We start from the raw sequence: 21,643 nt of genomic DNA, 5'->3' as shown, positions 1-21,643 counted from the left end.
CTGTTAACTCTCCATTCCTGAGGAAGTCAAGGAAATTCCAACTTCTGGAGATAATGACTCAGAGTTGGATAACCCAGCTGAATTAAGTTCCAAACCCAGTTGACGAACTAGTTGTGGAAACCCCACAGCCACTAGCCACAGACGGTGCAGAAACCGTAGACCCGGCTGAAGCAAAATGTGCTAATTGTCTCAGACCAGATTCTAAGATTCTTGGAGGACTTTATTTAGATTGCGACGACTGTGACACTATGTACTGCAGCATGGAGTGCCGGCATGAACATTTTCCCGTTCACCGCCCTGTTTGTGGAAAAAACTAACTTTCATATTGATGTTTTTCATTTTTTATGTGACTTTTTCTAGTTATTCGCTTTTTGTATTTGAAGTGGATTGTGCACCCTGTTTTTTTATTTACTTTGTAAATCACCCAGTTAGTTGTTGTTCACAGTGGATTTATTATGACTCTCATCCTTTGAAGATCGATCGATGGAGCTTTATTTTTGTGACTGTTTTGATTGATGTGTAGTGTAGTGCTTTTGTTTTTTCACAGCGCTTTTTGGTGACTGTTCTTCTGTAAAAGTGGTGAACTTTAGTGAATTGGTGAACTTAAGCTTCAGTGACTTTTGTGTTACAACGATTTCTTTGCTTTTAAATTAACTTTTACCCTCTTTCAGGGGTGCGCCTTTTATAGGCGGGAGTTACGAACTACTACTACTACTACTAGGCCTACTACTACTACTATCGGGAGGACTATTTTGGTGGTGTGCCCATGGTTTTAAATTAACGGACAGCTCGTAGCCCAATGTTTTTCCGCCACACCATATTTCTGTTTGTTGCATCTATGATAAAAGACAAGCATTCTGAGCACTCTTTACCTGTGTAACCACATAATATTATCACATCCAATTCAATCGAATTGCACAGCAAGAAGATTAGCCGGGAGATCAGCCTGACTTGATCGAACTACACTGTACATCATGTACCAGGTAAGCTTACGTACTAATTACTAACACGTAACACTATTAACAGTAGACGTTTGCTTTTCGTATCTCTTTCCTTCCTTCCTTTAAAGTGCAGCCAAGGGGGTGACACTAAATTCACGGTTGTTCTATTAGCAACGCAAAATCTATGAAAAATTCAGCTGGTTTACTAGCTAGAAAGTGAGGCCAGTTATCGATCCGTTATAGCTCGTTATGAATAATTCATGTTCGACCCTTGGATCATGTTAATTGAGTTTGGCAAATAACAACGTTGTTAGTTTTGCGAACTTTGCCTGTTCAATGAGAGTATAGCGCGCCCCAATACATCTGGGCGCAAAACAGGCGAAAACGATCCAGTTTAATGAAATGGCGGACGGGTATTCCCATCAGGCACCAGTTATATGTTTTTTCAAAGAAAGTCTACTAATTTGATATGAAATGACATTTTGCAATAGCAAAGTCAAAATTAGGACTTGCTGTCAATAATATGAAGGAAATATGTGACAGAGGCAAGGTGAGAAATACAAGTAGTATTTAAGTTATAATAACCTTTGATACCCGACCTGACCTTCCATCATGGCGCCTTATTCGTCTTTATGTATTTCTATTATGCTCTCAAGTAAAATAAAATAAAATACCAATCTGCTCTGAGCAGACAATGTTACTTGGCTCCCAGCACGAATTATTGATTTTATACGGAAGTAAAGAAATGCACAGTGTATGTGCATGATGTGCAAGCATAGGCCTACTCCAAATATTTACGGTAAATCTGAATAGTGGTCACATGTTAACATATCATGTGTTCGGGAAATCACGTGGCAACATTTTAAGATTTCAGGCTTGTTTACTAGTTAATTGCCATTTGTACTCTTTATTATTTATCTTTGTTAATTAACATATATTTTAAATGCTGATAAATCGTGGTTGGCTACCCATGATATCTGTTAAATTCAATGTTTTATGAATATAATTCTACCACGCAGCGGGGGATGACGCAGAGGGGGTCACGCAGCAGAATTTCACATCACCTGACTTAGCTACATTTCGAAGCTCTGCTCTTCAAATTCATGTAAATTTCAAAGTTTATACATTTAATATATTTAATATGTGATACTAATTTTTTGTCATAACCAACTGGTACACGAAATATACTAGCTTATTACCTATACAGAAAGGTGATTATCAGCCTTCACTCAGCAAATTGACATGCCCGGCATATGCAGCCATTCTCCGTCTGGATAACCTGACTGTCGCCCTCAATACGTCTGGGCGCAAATTTAAATAACAATACGCTATTTACATATCAATGTGGCCTCATGCTAATTAAAGCTGCCCCATCCAGGAGTTCATCTATGGTGCAGCCTCAATTATGAGGAAAAACGCACTGCTTGTGTGCATGGGTAGGAACAACTTGAACATAAAATTGTAGACAGGTGCGAAATATACAGTGCAGGTTAAAAACTGGGTGTGCGGAGCTACATCAGGAGACGATCCCTCAGCGCAATCTTGAAGGCGTCGAGGGATGAGTACTCAGCTGGATCCTTCTTCAAGATGTTCCAATCCTTGATGGTACGTGGGAAGAAGGAATTGGCATAGACTGATGAGCTGGTCTGAGGGTACACGAAGCGAGACTTGTGTCCTCTTGTCCGAGATGTGGATTGGGTAAGGTAGTTGGTCCAATCAATGTCGACTAAGTCTTGGTGGATCTTATACATCATTACAAGGCAGCTTTGTTGGCGTCTCTCTTGTAGTGATGGCCATTCTAGGTGTTTCAGCATGGCAGTCACATTGCTCTCACGACTGTAGTCACTGGTGACGAAACGTGCAGAGGTACGCTGAACCTGTTCAACTTTGCGGATGTTACGCTGGGTGTGGGGATCCCAGGAGGTTGCAGCGTACTCGACGATTGGTCTTACGAAGGTTGTGTATGCAGCTGCCTTGATCTTACGGCTACAGTGACTAAGGTTGCGATTCAAGAAGGCCCGGGTGGAGTTAGCCTTCCTGGTGATGGCATCAACATGGGCATTAAAGCTAAGTCGTGAGTCCAAGTGCACTCCAAGATATTTTGCCGAGCTCACATTCTCCAGGCTGTGTCCATGGATGGTGTAGGATGGAGGGATTGGATTGCGTTTGTTGGTGATCTGCAGGACCTGGCATTTAGATGCGTTGAACTTCATCAGCCACTTGTCTTCCCATGCTTGAAGGGAGTCGAGGTCTTCCTGAAGGAGTGCAGAGTCAGCTGGTGATGATATGTCCCTGTACACTACGCTGTCGTCTGCGAACAATCTAGTGGTTGAGTTGGAAACGCAGTTGGGCAGGTCGTTTATGTAGATGAGAAACAGTAACGGCCCCAGGACGCTGCCTTGAGGGACGCCAGATGATACTGTAGCCTCACTGCTGCGTTGACCATCTAGGAGGACTTGCTGGGAGCGATTGTGTAGGAAGTCCCGAATCCATTCCAAGGTTGGCCCACTTACTCCATAATGCTCGACTTTTTAACAGCAGATGACGATGTGAAACTTTGTCAAAAGCCTTCTCGTAGTCCAGTAGGATGACGTCAGTTTGTGATTTGTCGTCCAGTCCTTTGGCTAGGTCTTGTAGTGTGACGAGAAGTTGCGTGTCGCAGGAGCGCCGCCTCCTGAATCCATGCTGGCTGTCTGAAAGGGTCTTGTGTTCAGAAAGGTGACGGATCATGGCACAATGTATGATATGCTCACAGAGCTTGCATAAGATGGCTGTCAAAGAGATGGGGCGGTAGTTGGCAGCTTCTGATCGGCTTCCCTTCTTATAGATTGGTACTATGCATGCCTTCTTCCATTGTGATGGGACTCTACCCTGGTTGATTGATGCTTGGAAGAGGAGTGTCACTGCAGGCGCCAGTTCTTCAGCTGTTTCTTTGAGGAGCTTTGCCGGAATACCGTCAGGTCCTGATGCAGTGTATGGCTTCAGATTCTTGAGCAGCTTAATGACTCCGTTGAGGTCAACAGTGATGTTACTCATGGGTGGATTCTGTCTGGGTCCCAAGTCTGGGAGAGCTGAGCCATCATCAACAGAGAAAACTGATGTGAACTGCTTGTTCAGGATGTTGGCTTTCACCTTCGGGTCAGCATGCAGATAGCCACCATCCTTCAGAGGAGCTACTCCCATCTGGTCGCATCTTTTTGACTTCACCAAGGCTCCAAGTTTCTTGTTGCTACTGCCAGGCGCACTGCAGACGATGTCATAAACATACTGATTGTATGCCAATCGACAGCTCTTCTGAGACTCTTTCTTGAGATGTCTGAAGCGCTTCCAGTCCTTGATTCTTCCAGTCCTTCGGGACTTTCCTTGTTGAGAAAATTAATGTTGTGCAGATAGGACATCCGGGCCCTACTCTGCCATGTTTGGCTGAGTAACGGTACATGAACACAGCCTTTTGTGCCTATGTAAATTAGTATTAGTCATTGACATTGTGTAATTTAAAGCTGTGTTTATACTCATGGATATGTACTTATTAAAATGCTTGATGTACATGTACTCATTATCAGACTGAATCATTGTTGTTTACAACTGCACAAGTTATGCATGTAATTTTAATGAACATTGACCGACAGAGGGTGTCAACTATATAATAGGCCTATTTATCGCTCAGAACGCAAATATGACGGCGATTTAGTACACTGATCATGTGTGCGATTCAGTTTTCTGCAAAAGCGATTGAGTATAAATGCATCTTTAGAAATGAATGGCGATTGTGTGTTCTCAAGTGGGTTTTATCATGTTTATTAGCGACCTGAATCACCTGTCACACATTTGTAATTTTGTATTGGTTCGATCAAGCATTAAAATGCTTTCAACTTTTGTACTGGATCGTTCAAGCATGCTCAACAATTTTTTCAATGTAAGTGCCTCTGGCCCAAGTAGAAGTAAAAACGGATACTATGGCCAGAGTTCTAGTGCTACGTAACATTATATCACTATTATCAGAACAAGAAGCTGCGTATCAAGTACGGTAAGCCTAAGCCGGTAGGCCTACCCTGTTAGGCTGTCGGAAACATCACCATTTTACCGCCTACCATTATCAGTAGTGGTACGTACGCGGTAAAATGGTGATGTTTCAGACAGCTTAACAGGTTACCGGCTTATTTGATATGCAGCTTGTTGTTCTGAATAACACAAATTTTATAATGACCCACAATTGAGACAGTGCCCGCCAAATTACAACATACAAGGGCGGGGGAAATTTGAACCAAGTTATTTTTTAGTTTCAAGGAAATTTTGTAACATTAAGGATTTATGTAAATGCATTTTTTTGGAAATCACCTTTTCTAGCTAGTTATAAATTATAACTGGTTCCATTCCACATTTTGAGGTTGTACAGGTAAAAGGGGGTCTTTTGGAGCTGCAAACAGGTAAAATGGGGACTTTTGGAGCTGCGAACAGTCAAAATCAAGGGTCTTTCTTGGCTTTCTGGTTGAAAATCGCCTGAAAAACCTTTTTAGAGCTGAAATTATCAAATCAAGGGTCTTTCGGAGGTCTATTTTGGTCAAATATAGGGGTCTTTCGACTCACGGAATCCAAAGGGGGTCTTTCCGGGAGCATACCCATATGGTCATTTGTTTTAAGTGCCCCCGAACAATATATTCTTTATGGAAATCGAACATTATTGCTTGTATGCCACCTGAAGATCCCAAAGCTAAAGCAATAACCGGGAATTCGGGGGAGACGAGCATACACATGTAGGGGAAATTGGGGTTAGTTGGAACGCGGGGTAAGTTGAAACATTGTATTTTTTTCTGACACAAAAAATTAATTTGGTAAAATACTGGCACCTAGTAATTAGGTATTAGTAAGGGTCATCCACCAAATTAGCAACAGCACTGATGCCCCACCAGTGTTGGCTTGGGAAAGGAATATCTGTTTTTTGACTTCCTGACTAATTTTTATACCCCTCAGAAAAGATGCGTTATCTCCATGTTGTTTGAAGATTCAGGGGATTATTTTTTGAGTATCATAAGCACTATAGTAGTAAGTTCCAGAATAATGTTAAATAAAAGTTTTATTGTCTTTCTTCTTTTGTGTAATGAACTTTGAAATGTAAAAATAGGCATCGGGGTTAGTTGAAACTTTTGAGGTGGGGTTAGTTGACACATGAAAATCGCATAGAAAAATATGGTTAAAAATTTGACTTTAAAAAAATTTGTAACATGTTGGTACCATTTCTTCAATATTGCTTTAATATGGTTAAAAAGCAATAATACAAGCAAAAAGTGCACACAGAAAGTACATTTTATAATATTTTAGGCTTCTCATATTTTGGTCCATGGTGACACTCGTCACCTTGTGTCCAAAGTATTGACCCGAACTCCCACATATTTATTTATTCATTTTTTCACACTGATTGTATATTTAAGGGTGCCTTCAAGGCAGGGCCGTAGCAAGGTTGTAAAATGTGGGGCGGCCATGACAAATGTGGGGCGGCCAAAATACAAATATATCACCAAATTGAAATAAAGATATAAAGAAAAACATAACAAATTTCTCAAAAAGTGGGGCGGCCCCGCTTGCTATGGCCCTGCTTCAAGGGAAGTATAACCCTAACAACACAATAATAATTATTTTGAAATTTTTACAAGCTGTGTTTCAACTAACCCCACCCTATGTTTCAACTTACCCCAGGGGTGGGGTTAGTTGAAACACTTTTTTTTAAATTTTCAAATTGGATTATATGAATAATCATAAGCAGGTCCAATAAAGTTTAAGGCTGTATTTGTAGCATGTATGTATATGTTTATACTGATATGGGTTATTCCATATGAAATCAAGGAGGCGTCCCACCTGACCCCTTCAGATTTGCTTTATATTGTAGTCATATGTTGTACCTGTAAAAATATTAAAAACCTGCAAATTTGAGGTCTGTAGCTCTTACGGATTTTCTGTGGCAGCCATTTAAAGTTGGAGTAGGGGGTCTAAATTTGGACCCAAAAGTTGCCCTTTAAATAAATTTCATCTTTGGGAGTCTGTGCCTTCTTTATAAAAAGAAAGAGAGGTCTGAAACTTTGTATACACACTAACTGCATGCCCAATTTGTCAAGAAATAAAAATAAAAAAATCTGTAATTATGCGTTGTGTCACGGGGTCATTAAATATGCAAGAAAAAATGTAATGTTTTGTAAACTGGCATGTTTAGCCCCCCTAAATTCACTTTATTGGTCAGATTAATTATTTTTTGTTATCACTGATGCTATGTATATGATAAATACAATGCATATCCAAAAATTGAGGTCACAACTCATTTACATTTCGAACAGCGCCCTCACGAAGATGGAATTTATTGCAAATTCAACATTTTCAGGGGGCCCAAAGTCGATGTGGTCCACCTTCAAAATTTATAAAACATCACTTTTATATAACTGCTAGTCTTAAATTACAACTTTGGTAAGTCCCAGTAATTGTATAGGTTGACTTCATATAAAATGACAAGCCCAAAGTTGACCATTTTCTTATGATTGCATGTAGTGCAAATGTGCCGAATTCGGAAGGCTTGAAAGTCAAATTGGCCACAATATTAAAAATAAATGATTAGATGAGTAGTTATTGGTCCTATTTACTTTTATTTCCATTTCATTTTCAATATATACAGATTTTCTATGGTAGCCATTTGAAGTTGGTGTAGATGAAAATTAATGCAAATTCACCATTTTCAGGGGGGCCAAAGTCGATGTGGTCAACCTACAAAATTTATAAAACATCACTTTTATATGACTACTAGTCTTAAATTACAACTTTGCTCAATCCCAGTAATTTTATAGGTTGACTTCATATAAAAAGCGACAAGCCCAAAGTTGACCATTTTCTTATGATTGCATGTACTGCAAATGTGCCGAATTCGGAAGGTTTAAAAGTCAAAATGGCCACAATATTGAAAATAAATGACTAGATGCGTAGTTATTGGCCCTATTTACTTTTATTTCCATTTCATTTTCAATATTAGGGCCAATTTGACTTTCAAGCCTTCCGAATTCGGCACATTTGCACTACATGCAATCATAAGAAAATGGTCAACTTTGGGCTTGTTGTTTTATATGAAGTCAACCTATACAATTACTGGGACTTAGCAAAGTTGTAATTTAAGACTAGTAGTTATATAAAAGTGATGTTTTATAAATTTTGAAGGTGGGCCACATCGACTTTGGGCCCCATGAAAATGTTGAATTTACAATAAATGTCATCTTCGTGAGGGCGCTGTTCAAAATGTAAATGAGTTGTGACCTCAATTTTTTGGATATGCATTGTATTTATCCTATATATAGCATCAGTGATAACAAAAAATAATTAATCTGACAAAAAAAGTGAATTTAGGGGGGCTAAACTTGCCAGTTTACAAAACCTTACATTTTTTCTTGAATATTTAATGACCCCGTGACACAACGTGCAATTACAGAATTTTTTTATTTTATATTTTTTGACAAATTGGGCATGCAGTTAGTGTGTATACAAAGTCTCAGGCCTCTCTCTCTTTTTATAAAGAAGGCACAGACTCCCAAAGATGAAATGTATTTAAAGGGCAACTTTTGGGTCCAAATTTAGACCCCCCTACTCCAACTTTAAATGGCTGCCACAGAAAATCCGTAAGAGCTACAAACCTCAAATTTGCAGGTTTTTAATATTTTTACAGGTACAACATATGACTAAAATATAAAGCAAATCTGAGGGGGTCAGGTGGGGCGCCTCCTTGATTTCATATGGAATAACCCATATGGTTAGTGTTTCTTGAAGTAAACGGTTTGCGTTAAAAAGAAGATTTTGTGAAAAATGTTTCAACTAACCCCAATCTCCCCTACCCTTTGGATTATACTGGTGCAAATAATGTTTTGTAAGAATTATTTTGCAAGCACTGATTATTTCTCTAACTTTCTTAATTTCAGAACCATGGAGTCTAGACATCGATTTCGGCATTTACAGTGGTCAAGGTATGCAACATGTTTGAAGCCATACCAATGTAAGTACTGTAGACGGTTTTACAGTGATTTTACATATTACGTTAATCATGTACTGAGACATAGGACAACATTAGAAATGTATAGCCGCTATCATTCACATGCTGTGACAAGAATGAAATACGTAACTGACAAAGTTATTGAACATACTTCATGTGAAATAAATAGTGGGGCCACATCAGCAAATGAAAGTAACCATATGAAAGAGGACAGTGAAAACAGTTGGCCACAGGCAGATGAAAAGTCCAAATGGAAGCAAATCTACAAAGAAAACTCTTCTCAATGTAAATATTGTAATAAGAGTTTCTCACAGATAGGTCAAAAGACTGCACATGAAAGACTTCATACCAACAAGAAACCATTCACATGTAAATATTGCAGCCAGAGTTTCTCATTGGCATCACAGATGATGGAACATTTGGAGACTATACATGAAAGACTTTACATCTTTATTAGAGTGAATTCAATTAAACAATACCAATGTAAATATTGTGGCAAGTATAATTTCTCGCTTAAAGATCACAAGACTAAACATGAAATGATTCACACCAAAGAGAAACCTTACCAATGTAAATATTGCAGCAAGAGTTTCTCTAGGGCAGGTCACCAGACTGAAGATGGAAGGATTCATACAGAAGAGAAACCTTACCAATGTAAATATTGCAACAAGGGTTTCTCACATGCACATCACAAGACTGCACATGAAAGGATTCATACAAAAGAGAAACCTTACCAATGTAAATATTGCAAGAAGAGTTTCTCACAGTCAGGTGCCAAGTCAATACATGAAAGGATTCATACAAAAGAGAAACCATACCATTGTAAATGTTGTGACAAGAGTTTCTCACAGGCAGGTGCCAAGGCTGTACATGAACGGAGTCATACAAAAGAGAAACCATACCAATGTAAATATTGCAAGAAGAATTTCTCACGGGTAGTTGACAAGACTAGACATGAAAGGATTCATACAAACGAGAAACCTTACCAATGTAAATATTGCAACAAGAGTTTCTCACAGGCAGGTGCCAAGACTGTACATGAAAGGATTCATACAAAAAAGAAACCATACCAATGTATATATTGCAACAAGGGTTTCTCACGATCAAGTGCCAAGGCAGTACATGAAAGGATTCATACCAAAGAGAAACCTTACCGATGTAAATATTGCAAGAAGAGTTTCTCACATGCAGGTGCCAAGACTATACATGAAAGGATTCACACCAAAGAGAAACCTTACCAATGTAAATATTGCAACAAGAGTTTTTCACGGGCAAGTCACAAGACTGAACATGAAAGGGTTCATACAAAACAGAAACCTTATCGATGTAAACATTGTGACAAGTGTTTCTCTAGTACAAGTAGCAAGGCTGTACACGAAAGGATTCACACCAAAGAGAAATCTTTTCAATGTAAATATTGCAAGAAGAATTTCTCACAGGCAGGTAACAGAACTGTACATGAACGTAATTATTGCAATAAGGCTGAAACATGAAAGGATTCATAGCAAAGAGAACCCATACAAATGTAGATTTTGCAACAAGAGTTTCTCACGAGCAGGTCACAAGACTCAACATGAAAGGGTTCATACAAAACAGAAACCTTATCAATGTAAATATTGCAACAAGAATTTCTCACATGCAAGTTACATAACTGTACATGAACGTAAATATGTACATGAACGTAAATATGTACATGAACGTAAACGATACATGAACGAGAAACCAGAACAAAATATACTTGACAAGAAATAAAATGATTTGTTTTGCATTATTTATAAAGGGTTAATAATTTATTCTATTGACGTTTGTTTGCAAATGAACATGCCCTCCCGTTTATGCCTAAGGGACCCCACCTAATTATCTCATAACGCATGTTGATGGATTTGAATTTTTTATGAAAAGAAGCGTATCCAAAAGTATGTATTTCCAGAACATGGTAAAAAATCATTAAAAAAATTATTGTTCATTATTTTGTAGGATATGGCACCTGTTTGTCACTGTCAACAAATTTAGCTTGAAACTATATCAAACTTTGAGACTTTTCAGGGGGCCAAGTTTTGCTCCCCGGAAAATATAAACAAAAGCAATGGTATAGTCCGTTGTTTTTTCTATATCATGTGTATTACCCCCGGGTATTACCAGTTTTACCAATCCACCAAAATAGAAGGTCATAGCTAGGCTGTAGATATAAGCAGATATAGCAAGTTCAAACTGGCTTTTCATTTTCTTTAACCTGGAAAATCCCCATTTATGGGCCTTGACGGATTTGATGGGCTACAAGTAGAAAACGGCGACGCAAGTGAATACAAAGTTCCTTTCAGCCCGTTATGACACCTTATGAAACCAAATACGAGGAAATCTAATGGTGCCAAAGTGATTGACTGGAATGACTAATTTCAAGCTAAAATGAACAAATAAAAATTATGAATATTGAATGGAACAATGCGCGTGAACCGCACTAAAATTTTGCAATTTGTCGGCAAATTAGCTTAAATTTGCCAAGAAACATTCATTTCCATAACATTGGGCATGTTGGGAGGATGACATATGGACTACCCCAGGATTTACACTAGATTGACGAGTTCTTGATTCCTTGACTGAGAATCCATGGAGCAAATGTGCCCGAGAAGGGCGAAAATGTATACACTGAGTAACCATAATCAATGAAGATATTTTAGAGGGTTTGGGTCTGGGTGTGGGCGTATTCGTGGAGAAACGATTTTGCTAATCGCATCATAACATTGTAAGCCGCAAATTTAGCTTCCATTTAAAAGTGTGTTCCCGCGATTAAGCACTCCCCTGGTTTATCGGAGTCCTCATTATCTCGAGGATGATCATTGTGGCGAAAGCAGACTTAACAAGTAATATAATGCAAGTGAAATATTAATTAGAAAGTACGACAGCAGTAGCGAGTCAAAGACTGGAATCGTCTGGTTAAAATATATGTATCTTTTCTTCGCTTTTTTACGGGCCCGCTACTCCAAAGAAAATAGACCTTCATCAATACCAATGTCAGCAGCAGACAGCTATATACTTCATCAATACCAAATAATATCAGCAGTAGATAGCTACTTCGTCAATAACAATATCAGAAGTAGGTAACTACTTCATCAATACCAATATCAGCAGTAACTAGTTACTTCATCAATACCAATATACTTCGTAGCGTATTTAAATGCCTCATTCGGCACAATGCGACTTATTCCCTCATGTTATACCAATTTGAATGAAAAAGAGAGCATTTAAAAACACACACATAATTGAGATATTTTTTTCCTTCAGGGCCATTCCCACTGCATTTTTGAACGGCTCACTACAGCTGGCTGAATAACAAGTTATGGGACATCGGGCCCTTTGAGGCTACTGTCTGGGGCCCCGTACAGGAAAAAATTGCTGTCATTAGTATTTTGTACACCCTAATATGCAATAGTTCCAATTCAAAAAGATCCATGATCAGATGATTGGCTGAATAACCAGTTATGGGACATCGGGCCTTTTAAGGCTGGGCCCCCGTACAGGAAAAAGTTGCTGTCATTGTTATTTTTGTAGACCCCAATGGGTAATAGTTCCAATGCAAAAAGATACATCCATGTGTCTCTTGAGCTGAATAAGTCATGTGACATCGGGCCCTTTGAGGCTACTGTTTGGGCCACCGTACATACAGGAAAAAGTTGCTGTCATATTTTTGTAAACCCCAATTGGTAATAGTTCCAATGCAAAAAGATTCATCCATGTGCCTCTTCAGCTGAATAACACCATATGGGCGGGCCCCTTTAAGGCTACTGTCTGGGCCCCATACAGGCCCAAATTGCTGTCATTGCAATAGGCATGAAAAGTATCCTCCTGGGAGTGATATCGATCCAACAAGTTTTGTCCATATGTGTCTCTTGAGCTGAATAAATGCTTTTTTTTGCCCCTATTTTGTAACGGTAAACCCCAGGCTGAACGTACAGGATGTGGATGCAGCAATATGGAATATTGAATTTTGCCCTATAGGCCTATGCCTACTAACATAACCGGGCCATCAAACCTTTTGTGTCTTCTGAGCTGAATAAATCTTCTGGGCTCCCAGTCTAATATGCCGGTTTTGTTTTTGATAAACACTGTATATGGCTTTGAGCTTCCCAAAAGGCTTTATTGGGTTTACACTATTTTCGCCCATTAAGGATAAAAAGTGCTTTATTGCGACAATGTGCGCGCGCAACTCGAAATTTTTTTGTATTTTAAACTATTTTGGCCCATGAGTGGGGTGAATTTTGGTGGCCAAAAAGGCCTCCTTGTCCTTTTCCTTTACCCTCCACATTTTCTCTTTGATTATTTTTTGTCAGAGGGCACTTTTTCTTTCATTTTTTGCGGGGGCACTCTGCCGCCCCCCCCCTGGCTGGCTACGCTACTGCCTTGTAGGCCTATTTAACTATTATGTTCTTTGTAAAAAAAAACAAAACTGTATGCCTATTTGCATGATATACTTTATTAGCAATAAATAGGCACGTAGGCCTATGTTGTGAGAAATAGCTATAGGCCTATGTCATAAAAATCATTCTCACAGCACAGCCCTGACAGCATGCCACGGTTGTTTGATGTATATAGAATATGCTTCATTATTAACTAAATGCAAACTATAGATGGCGCTATTTATCCTAAATCATATTTCTTTATTTGCAAGGGGTAGGTGATTAATACTGCCATTAAAACAGCTGGAATAGGTAAAACAAGCAAGAAGGAAATTTTATAAACGTATTTTATCAAACAATAAAAGGAATTATTTGTATTAAAAGCTTGAAAGAGTATTTTCCAGTAACTAAATAGCGCCACCAATTTTGTCATTAATATATACATTTTATATCCGAAAAAGCTGTAAAAATGCTGCAAAATTGAATCATTTTGTAAAAGAGGGAAAATTAAAGTTGCGAATGACTCAAAAGCATCTGTATACCTTAGCATGATATCACTTTTAGCTGTTTAAGCCTAAAAGTGGGTTGTACATGATGTTTTGTTTGAAAAACTAATAAATGATCCCATCAAACAACCGTGATGCCAAACTAATAGTCAAAGAGTGTGTAGGCCTACTTTTAAATGTTGACGCCCGTCTTATTTTTGTCTGTACAGGCTACATGTATAGATTTTTGAAGCATAAACAACTAGGCTACAGAAAAAGTCGAGACATCTTTTCTCGGATACGTATAACTGAATTCATATTTAAAAAAAATTGAAGCGGTCTCAAAATCGGAAGCGGGGGGGGGGCAGAAACATGTTTTATATTTTACTCTGCCTAAATCTCTGATAGAGTGCTTCCCAGCAATTTTATGTAGGCCTATACATACTTTTAGGCCCTACATACATATGTACAGCAGCAGCTGATGCTGGTGTTCACTTCAGCGGGTAGACAGTGCACGATTTGAGGTTGGTAATTTGGCATGTTTTTTTGGTTCCACAGGAACGAGGAACAAAATATGAGTCCCAAAAGGAAAGCGTCAGTTTGAAAATGGAAAGCAAAAGATTTTAATTTGCTTTTGAATTGTTTTCTTCTATATTATTGATTTTTGGTTTTTATTATTATTATTTTTTTTTTTACTTTTTTGCGATTCTTGATCCTGTTCCCTGTTCCCGTGGAACTCAGAACTCAAAAAACATGCCGAATCACCAACCTCAAATCGTGCATGTTAATGTCAGCGGGAGGACTATTTGGTGGTGTGCACCCATTGGTTTTTGCTTAACGGACAGCTCGTAACCCAATCAAGAAATTGACTGACTCTCGCCATCTCCAGATAAAGACAAGCATTCTGTGCACACGTTTTATCGTGTAAGCGTTAATACTATTAACTAACACATCCAAATCAATCGAATTGCATTAGAGGTAGGTTAGCCGCACCCGGGAGATCTGCTTGACTTGAAAGCCGGCCCCGGCCGTATATCATGTATTATTGTAATCAATACTAGACAATGCTAGACGTAAATTTAGGTAAGCTTTACGTACCTTGAATAACACGTATACGGTATAGCATAGGGCCCTTGCACAGTAGGTCAATTCTGTTGCACAGTGTATTTTACCCATACGAGAAATCATTCCATACGGACCGTACCGTGCATGCACAGATCACTGACAGTGACGCAATCAACTAATCAGCAGTTGGAAAATCGTTAACCCAATGACGTCATCGCTGTATTTTCATATTGATAAAATTCAGAATCGTTCAAAAACACAAGTTTTTAATTGCAAATATTTAATTTTTGTGTGTATGAATGTCACTGTCATCTCAAATTAACATCGTGTATTATCGTAGCGTTGAATGCGCTGAAGTTTGTGAGGCGGATCCGTTGCAAATTTGGTGGATCTTTTGTTTTTTGTGACATTAAAAATCCATCTTTCGCATGGCCGCTGTGTGGGGGTGTGTGTGGGAACAGGGGTCAGCTATTCACGCATGGATTCTGTTAATAACGACCTGCATGCAGAACACTACGGTACAGCTGAATGAGTGCACCAATCGTAGACTCAGGGTGTAAAATATACAACAAAGTCAATGTTTAATCTCAAATACGTTATGGGGGTAAATATAAGCATTTGAATAATTAAATAATAATTTGAATTTGAAAAATAAATGAACATGAAAGTTCATGAGTGATTTTTCAACATATTTGACTGTTGGATAAATATGGGTGCTGCAGCTTTGGAGTTACATGTAAGACAATATGGTGCACGACTTTGAAGTTGGTAATGGGTAAATTACACTGTGTCGTCGGACATCCGGGCATGAACCGGCTGACAATAGCACTGGAGTGAAAACAACATTCGCATTCACTGAACTCTGGAGTGTATCACAAGCTATCACACTATTGTGCCAGATTTGACTCTCTGCAAATAAAAATATGGTATGCGATAAGTTGTTTTCACGCCAATGCATGAATGAATGTGATGTGGCCCCGACCGAGAGAATAGGTCAAACTAAGCGAAGACAGTCAAACATGGTGGAGGACAAGCAAGGAAAGTTCTCTGCACTGTTTCAATGCACAGTCACAATGGTCATGCTCTGATGAGACAGGAATACTTGTCTCTGAAACACAATTACATCATAAAAATTTTAAATTTTTGCTTAAAAAATAAAGAAATAATTCTGAATGTGTCCTAATCATGAAAAATTAATATTGAAAGTGGATATAGTCAAACATTAACAGATCAGGGTCAGTCTGTCCATGGATTTTCCATGGTTTGTCATGAACCTGAGATTCCCCTATTGCTCAGTGCAGCTGTACGAATAGTGCATTGTTTTTAAAAAGTCATTGTTTAAAGTCAAAACAAGGTTTTGGTTATTTTGAAACTTAAAAACATTTTACAATGTAGCAACATGGTCATATTCTAGTCGGTATAATCCACTTTCATGACGTTATAATTTAAAATACTAATCGTCTTTCACTACCCGTTTCCACACCTGAACCTTTTTTGCCTGCAAAATAGATGATGTGTGACATCTAGTATTTATAAAGAGGAGGGGGGGGGTCAAAAATGGGAATTTGTCATGTGCGTCAGCACGAACATGCATTGTAGATGTCTATATATCAGCAAATGGGGGTGAATCTGGTTATTTGGGTCAAAGACACCCTAGATTGAATTTGTAGCCCTGAAGCTTACCCCTCGGGGAAGATATGGATGTCTGAACTGGGAAGAAAATTAATGTCGCGATGCACATGCACAAAAAGGGGGTTCCGACCCAATTTTCAATAGGCCGGTTCTCGGAAACGTCAAGGAGTAGAGACCTACCGTTTGAAATGTGTTCATTTGGCACATTTAATGGCTATTGATATAACTTATATATTATACTGTAAGTGATTTTTAAAAACAAATTATGAGAGGGTGACCATGCAGCCAAACCATTGGGTGAGTTGAGATGGACTGACCCTGGTATAAATATCCCCAAAGAAATCCCCATTTCTACGCCCTCCAGGCGGCTGCTAATTAAATTTGTTGATATCCATGACACTATAGTGTATAGTAGTATACCGGTAGTGTCTTAAAAACGTAATAAACCAAAATATTACAGAATGTTGCCTAGTTTAAAAGTTTAAAAATAAATAAATACATTACATTATATGTAATAAAATCTTGTTTTGACTTTACTCCGTTTAAAATAATTATAAAACATCACTAGTATAAAGTTTGATACTAACCCAGACACTATACTAATCGTGTTTCACCACCTGTCCCTATACTTTTGTAGTTACTATGTACACAGCGAGTAAAGGAAACGGGTGGCAAAACACAATTAGTAGAGACTAATGAATCATCTTGGTCGCTACTTGTCCTTTTTAAGAGGAATTTTATTTCTGACAGGTCAATCAAGACGATTTAGCATTACTTTTTTTCAGTAAGCTAGGGGGTCAAAATTATTGATGACGTCATCGGGCGGTGAAACATGATATTTCCATCATCTCTACCATCAGCCAATCAAAGATGATATATAGCGATCACATTGTTTGCTCATGAATATAAACTTGTAATGAAGCATTCCCAAATTTCCGATAGCATCATCCCAACGGCGTATTCCCATTGCCATTTAGAACTGATGTAGTAATGTGTACTACACATGGTGGGTGTGACATTGAATCGCCACACACAGCTGCCCAATTTTGTGCCTATTTTTGCATTTTTCTCAAAAACTATAGCACATTGGGGACAAGTAAGATATGTATATTATAGGGGCAAGGACTGCAACTACTGCACTTGAAATTTTATTTCAGCACAGATAACAGTTGTGGAGTTACAGTCAAAAATGAGGGAAAACCAATATTTGATCAATAAATCAATAACTACTTGGTTTGAGTTGCTGAATTTTCAGTACAGTAGTTGTAGTCCTTGCCCTATAATATACATATCTTACTTGTCACCAATGTGCTATAATTTTTGAGAAAAATGCAAAAAAAGGCACAAAATTGGCCAGGGGTGTAGTACCCCTTAACCCAAAGATTAAGTTCTGAAATGTCATTTTTTAACAGGTAATAAGTAAAAATATTGCAAAAAAAACAGGTTTTAAATTTTGACCATCTGTTACCCTATTTCTACCATTGATTGTGAACAGAGCCATACTGAAAACACCAAAGGTGAAAGGTCTAGCATACTTGGTTCTAAAGTTATGAGGTTTTGTGATGTGTATTTTCTTATGTATCTTTTTGTTTTTACTCCATATTTTTGCCTTTATCTCAGTTTCAAATTTGCCGCCTTTGGCCCCCATGGACCAGATTGTGTCACATATGATAATAATTTTTACCTGTAGGTCAAGTCAAAGTCAAAATGACATTAAGAATAGTTGTCTCACTTGTCTTTGACTTGTCTTTTTTAATGTTTTTAAACATTTTTGATGTATTACATGCATGCATGTGTCATTATTATTTACATAATTTATATAAAAATGCAATCACTATGACACAAAATTTCAAATATTTACATAGTAACAGGTCTCTGAGTCACTCCACATGTACTTAATTTACCATTACGTTTTGTTACCTGGAGAGATTTGATCATGTCTCACCTCCTTTTCCAACCAAATCGACAGTAATAACTCTTGTATTGAGGGATCAACATTTAACCACAAATTGCCTCAGTTAAAACTCACATCATGGGAACCAAATACCACACAAGATCATTTTTATGTAACTCATTGACCCATGTGTGCCATATACTGCCTATAGCTAGAATGACAGCCTGGTGATGTGGTCAACTAATTGACAGATACCAACCTTAGCAGGGAATTCAATTTTTGATCAATTCTCTTCAGGTAGTAAAACGTAATACATTTTATTCAAAGGATCAAATGGGGATCTTGAATAACCCAGATAGAAAAGCTTAGTTGGCCCAACGTTGGGCCAATGTACATTTAAGCCTGGAACTTTTTCTGGTCGCACATGCTTACACACTGGTATACTGAGTGGCCCTCCCCAGGGCTTTGGCCCAACATCATTTTGCCACCCATTTGCCCACCAAGTTTTATGACGTTCACCCGACGTTTCCCCAACGTCAGTTTGCCACCCTTGACCACACCGGCCACTAATTGCGACGTTGGCCCAACATCAGTTTGCTATCTGGGAACAAATCTTCTGGATATATAGCGGCCTGCATTCCTTAGCCACATCTTCCCCCATCTTACTACATGTATTTTCTTTCTATTTTGTCTTGCAGAATCAAAATGGATCAGTCACAAGAGAAAGCAGTGTTGGTGTTCTGCAAAACATGTGGATCTCGCAAAGTTCAAGAAGTGACCAAAGAACTACAGAAATTATTCACAGAAAGGACCATCAAGCCAAATATCTGCGGAATCTGTCAAAACTCGGTAGAACCACAGAATGACTCAAAGTGTGCAGTGGTGAATATCAAGAAAGAAGTGATCACAGACGATGACTTTGAGGTCATCAATTTCAATTCTCATATGAGCAAGACCCCAAAGACTGCTACAACTGATAGTAAAATTATGCGAGATGATCATGCCAGAGCTACCAGGTTAAGCACAGGTGCACTAGTACAGTCAGCGAGTTATGTTTCCAAGTCTGGAGATTCAACTGAAGGTGATGATAGTGTGTCGGAAAAATCTAGCGATAGTGCTGACAGTGATGGTGATAATGATGATGACGATGATGATGATGATGAGGATGAGATGGTCGTAGACCTTGATAAAATGATTAAAGAGGAAGAAAGTACTGCAGCTAAACGACCAAAAATAACAGTCCGCAGGCTAAACATCACTGATAGGAAACATTTAGACCCTGAGTTGTTGAAATTCTTAGCTCCTTCTGATGAACCAAAAATGTTTGTCTGTAATGTGTGTCAAGACTCAACCAAGCAGATAGCAGCATTTGCTAAGCATGTTGCCACACACACAAACAAAGAGCCAATACTGAGACCATACCGATGCCATGAGTGTCGAAAAAGCTACGAAGCAAGAGGGTTCAGGAAACACATGAATGCAAATCATGTGACCTTGTTTAAATGCACTCACAGCAAGTGCAGGTTCACGTTCAAGAATAAGAAAGCGTTAAACGGACACATGGATTTCCATAAAGGCGTAAGAAAACATGCTTGCAAAGTATGCGGACTTGCATTTTTGGAGAGACGGGAATTGGGACGACACAAGGCAAATCACGGTGATGAAAGTTTTACGTGTGAGATTTGCATGAAGAGCTTCAACCACATCAGAAAATTGAGATCTCATACGAGGAGGATGCATATGGATAATAAGCACAAATGTGAACTGTGCCCATACTCATGTTTCACCAAAGAAGATCTTGAGAAACATATGGAGATGCATCCAAAGACAAACTTGACTTGCGAAACGTGTCAACATATTTTCACATCTAAAGCTGGGTTTGATTTCCACCTAGAGATCAACGCTTGCATAGTTCCGGAAGAAAAAACAAGTGCAGATGATCTTAAGATGGATGCAAATGTTGCTGTCAAAGATGAGTCTACTGCAGGTGGAGTTGTTGCCATGGTTACTGTCAAAGATGAACCAAAGGCAGATGGAGATGCAGTCCTCACAGAAATCCTACAGTTTCTTGATGCTGGACTGGTTACTCACATGGCCAAACCAACTGACCCAAGCAGACCTTTCCGATGTAAGCATTGCAACGACAGAGACTTTATATCGGCTGTTTGGTTACTGCAACACATCCAATTAAGTCATCCTCTGGAAGACTGCTCTGTGACTCATTTGTACCACTGTAACAAGTGCAGTAGCAAATTTGAACACAGGTGCGACATAACTAAACACTGGAAAACGCATTCCGATCACCGACCTTACGTGTGCAGCTACGAAAACTGCAGTAAAGCGTTCAAAAGAAAAGATGTGCTAACTAGGCACCATGAAACGCATATATCAGTGGGAGATAAGCTGAAAAGTAGCACCCTGACAGAGGAAGACATCGAAGAAGTTATGCAGTACTTAGATCCAAAACTGAGGCGCTTCTAGATAAGCCTCGTAGTAAAGAATTTCCATTTAGCTGCAAACATTGCGATATGAAGGAATTTCAATCAGCGTACATATGTTTAAATCACATTAAGCAAAAGCACCCTGAAATTTTAATTGATTGCTCAGTTACTTATGTGTACAAATGCAACGAATGCGAACAAGCTTTTGAACAGAAGAATGCGCTCTCCAGGCACAAATTGAGTCATTCAGACTACAAACCATATGTGTGTTCTGTTGAGGGCTGTGACAGAGCTTTCAAGAGAAAAGATAAGTTGAAACAACATGAAGACTTGCATGCAACTGGTGGGAAACGAGTGATGTGTAGTACATGTGGGATATGGTTTTCGTCCAGCTCGGGACTCAAGACCCACATCAAGAATGTTCATTTGAAAATTCATGACCACAAATGTTTGTTCTGTGGGAAAACTTTCCCGAAAGAATCAATGAAGAAACATCATGAGAATACTAAACATCTCGGCGTCAAAGAATGGGTTTGCGAGCAATGCGGTAAGTCGTACAATAAGAAGTCGGCGTTGAATCAGCACATGTACTACCATTCCGGTGAAAAACCGTACGCATGCGATTACTGCGAATATCGATGCGTCAGACTTGACTATCTGAAAAAGCACATTAAGACGCACACGTCCGAAGCGCCTTACCAGTGTGGTGTCTGCAGTCGTGCATTTTCGCTACGCGCAACGTTGGTCATACATATGAAGAAATTCCACGGATCTGTC

General features: G+C 38.8%; 1 protein-coding gene across 6 annotated transcripts; it reads left to right on the top strand.

Annotated features, from left to right (window-relative positions):
- Positions 1-796: 796 nt before the first annotated feature.
- LOC140146372 (zinc finger Y-chromosomal protein 2-like) lies at positions 797-20,906 on the top strand. 6 transcript variants are annotated; one of them, XM_072168195.1, is made up of 3 exons: positions 797-983; positions 8,885-8,958; positions 19,124-20,906. In XM_072168195.1, the coding sequence occupies exons 2-3, from the start codon at positions 8,939-8,941 to the stop codon at positions 20,904-20,906; spliced, it is 1,803 nt and encodes a 600-aa protein (XP_072024296.1). In that variant the 5' UTR covers positions 797-983; positions 8,885-8,938. The 6 variants fall into 6 exon arrangements, with proteins under 6 accessions (XP_072024296.1, XP_072024297.1, XP_072024300.1 ...); XM_072168196.1 differs by lacking the exon at positions 797-983 and adding an exon at positions 4,763-4,857; XM_072168199.1 differs by lacking the exons at positions 797-983; positions 8,885-8,958 and adding an exon at positions 14,628-14,758.
- The last annotated feature ends 737 nt before the right edge of the window (positions 20,907-21,643 follow it).

Source organism: Amphiura filiformis, chromosome 2 (assembly GCF_039555335.1).
Source record: "Amphiura filiformis chromosome 2, Afil_fr2py, whole genome shotgun sequence".
Classification (NCBI taxonomy): Eukaryota; Metazoa; Echinodermata; class Ophiuroidea; order Amphilepidida; family Amphiuridae; genus Amphiura; species Amphiura filiformis.
The sequence above is the reverse complement of the archived record's forward strand: the minus strand, read 5'-3'. Positions and strand labels throughout refer to the sequence as shown.

Coding starts and splice junctions, on each gene's coding strand:
- LOC140146372 (XM_072168195.1), top strand. CDS start 8,939: ATGTTTGAAGCCATACCAAT. Junction 8,959..19,123: donor ATGTTTGAAGCCATACCAAT/GTAAGTACTGTA, acceptor TTTGTCTTGCAG/AATCAAAATGGATCAGTCAC.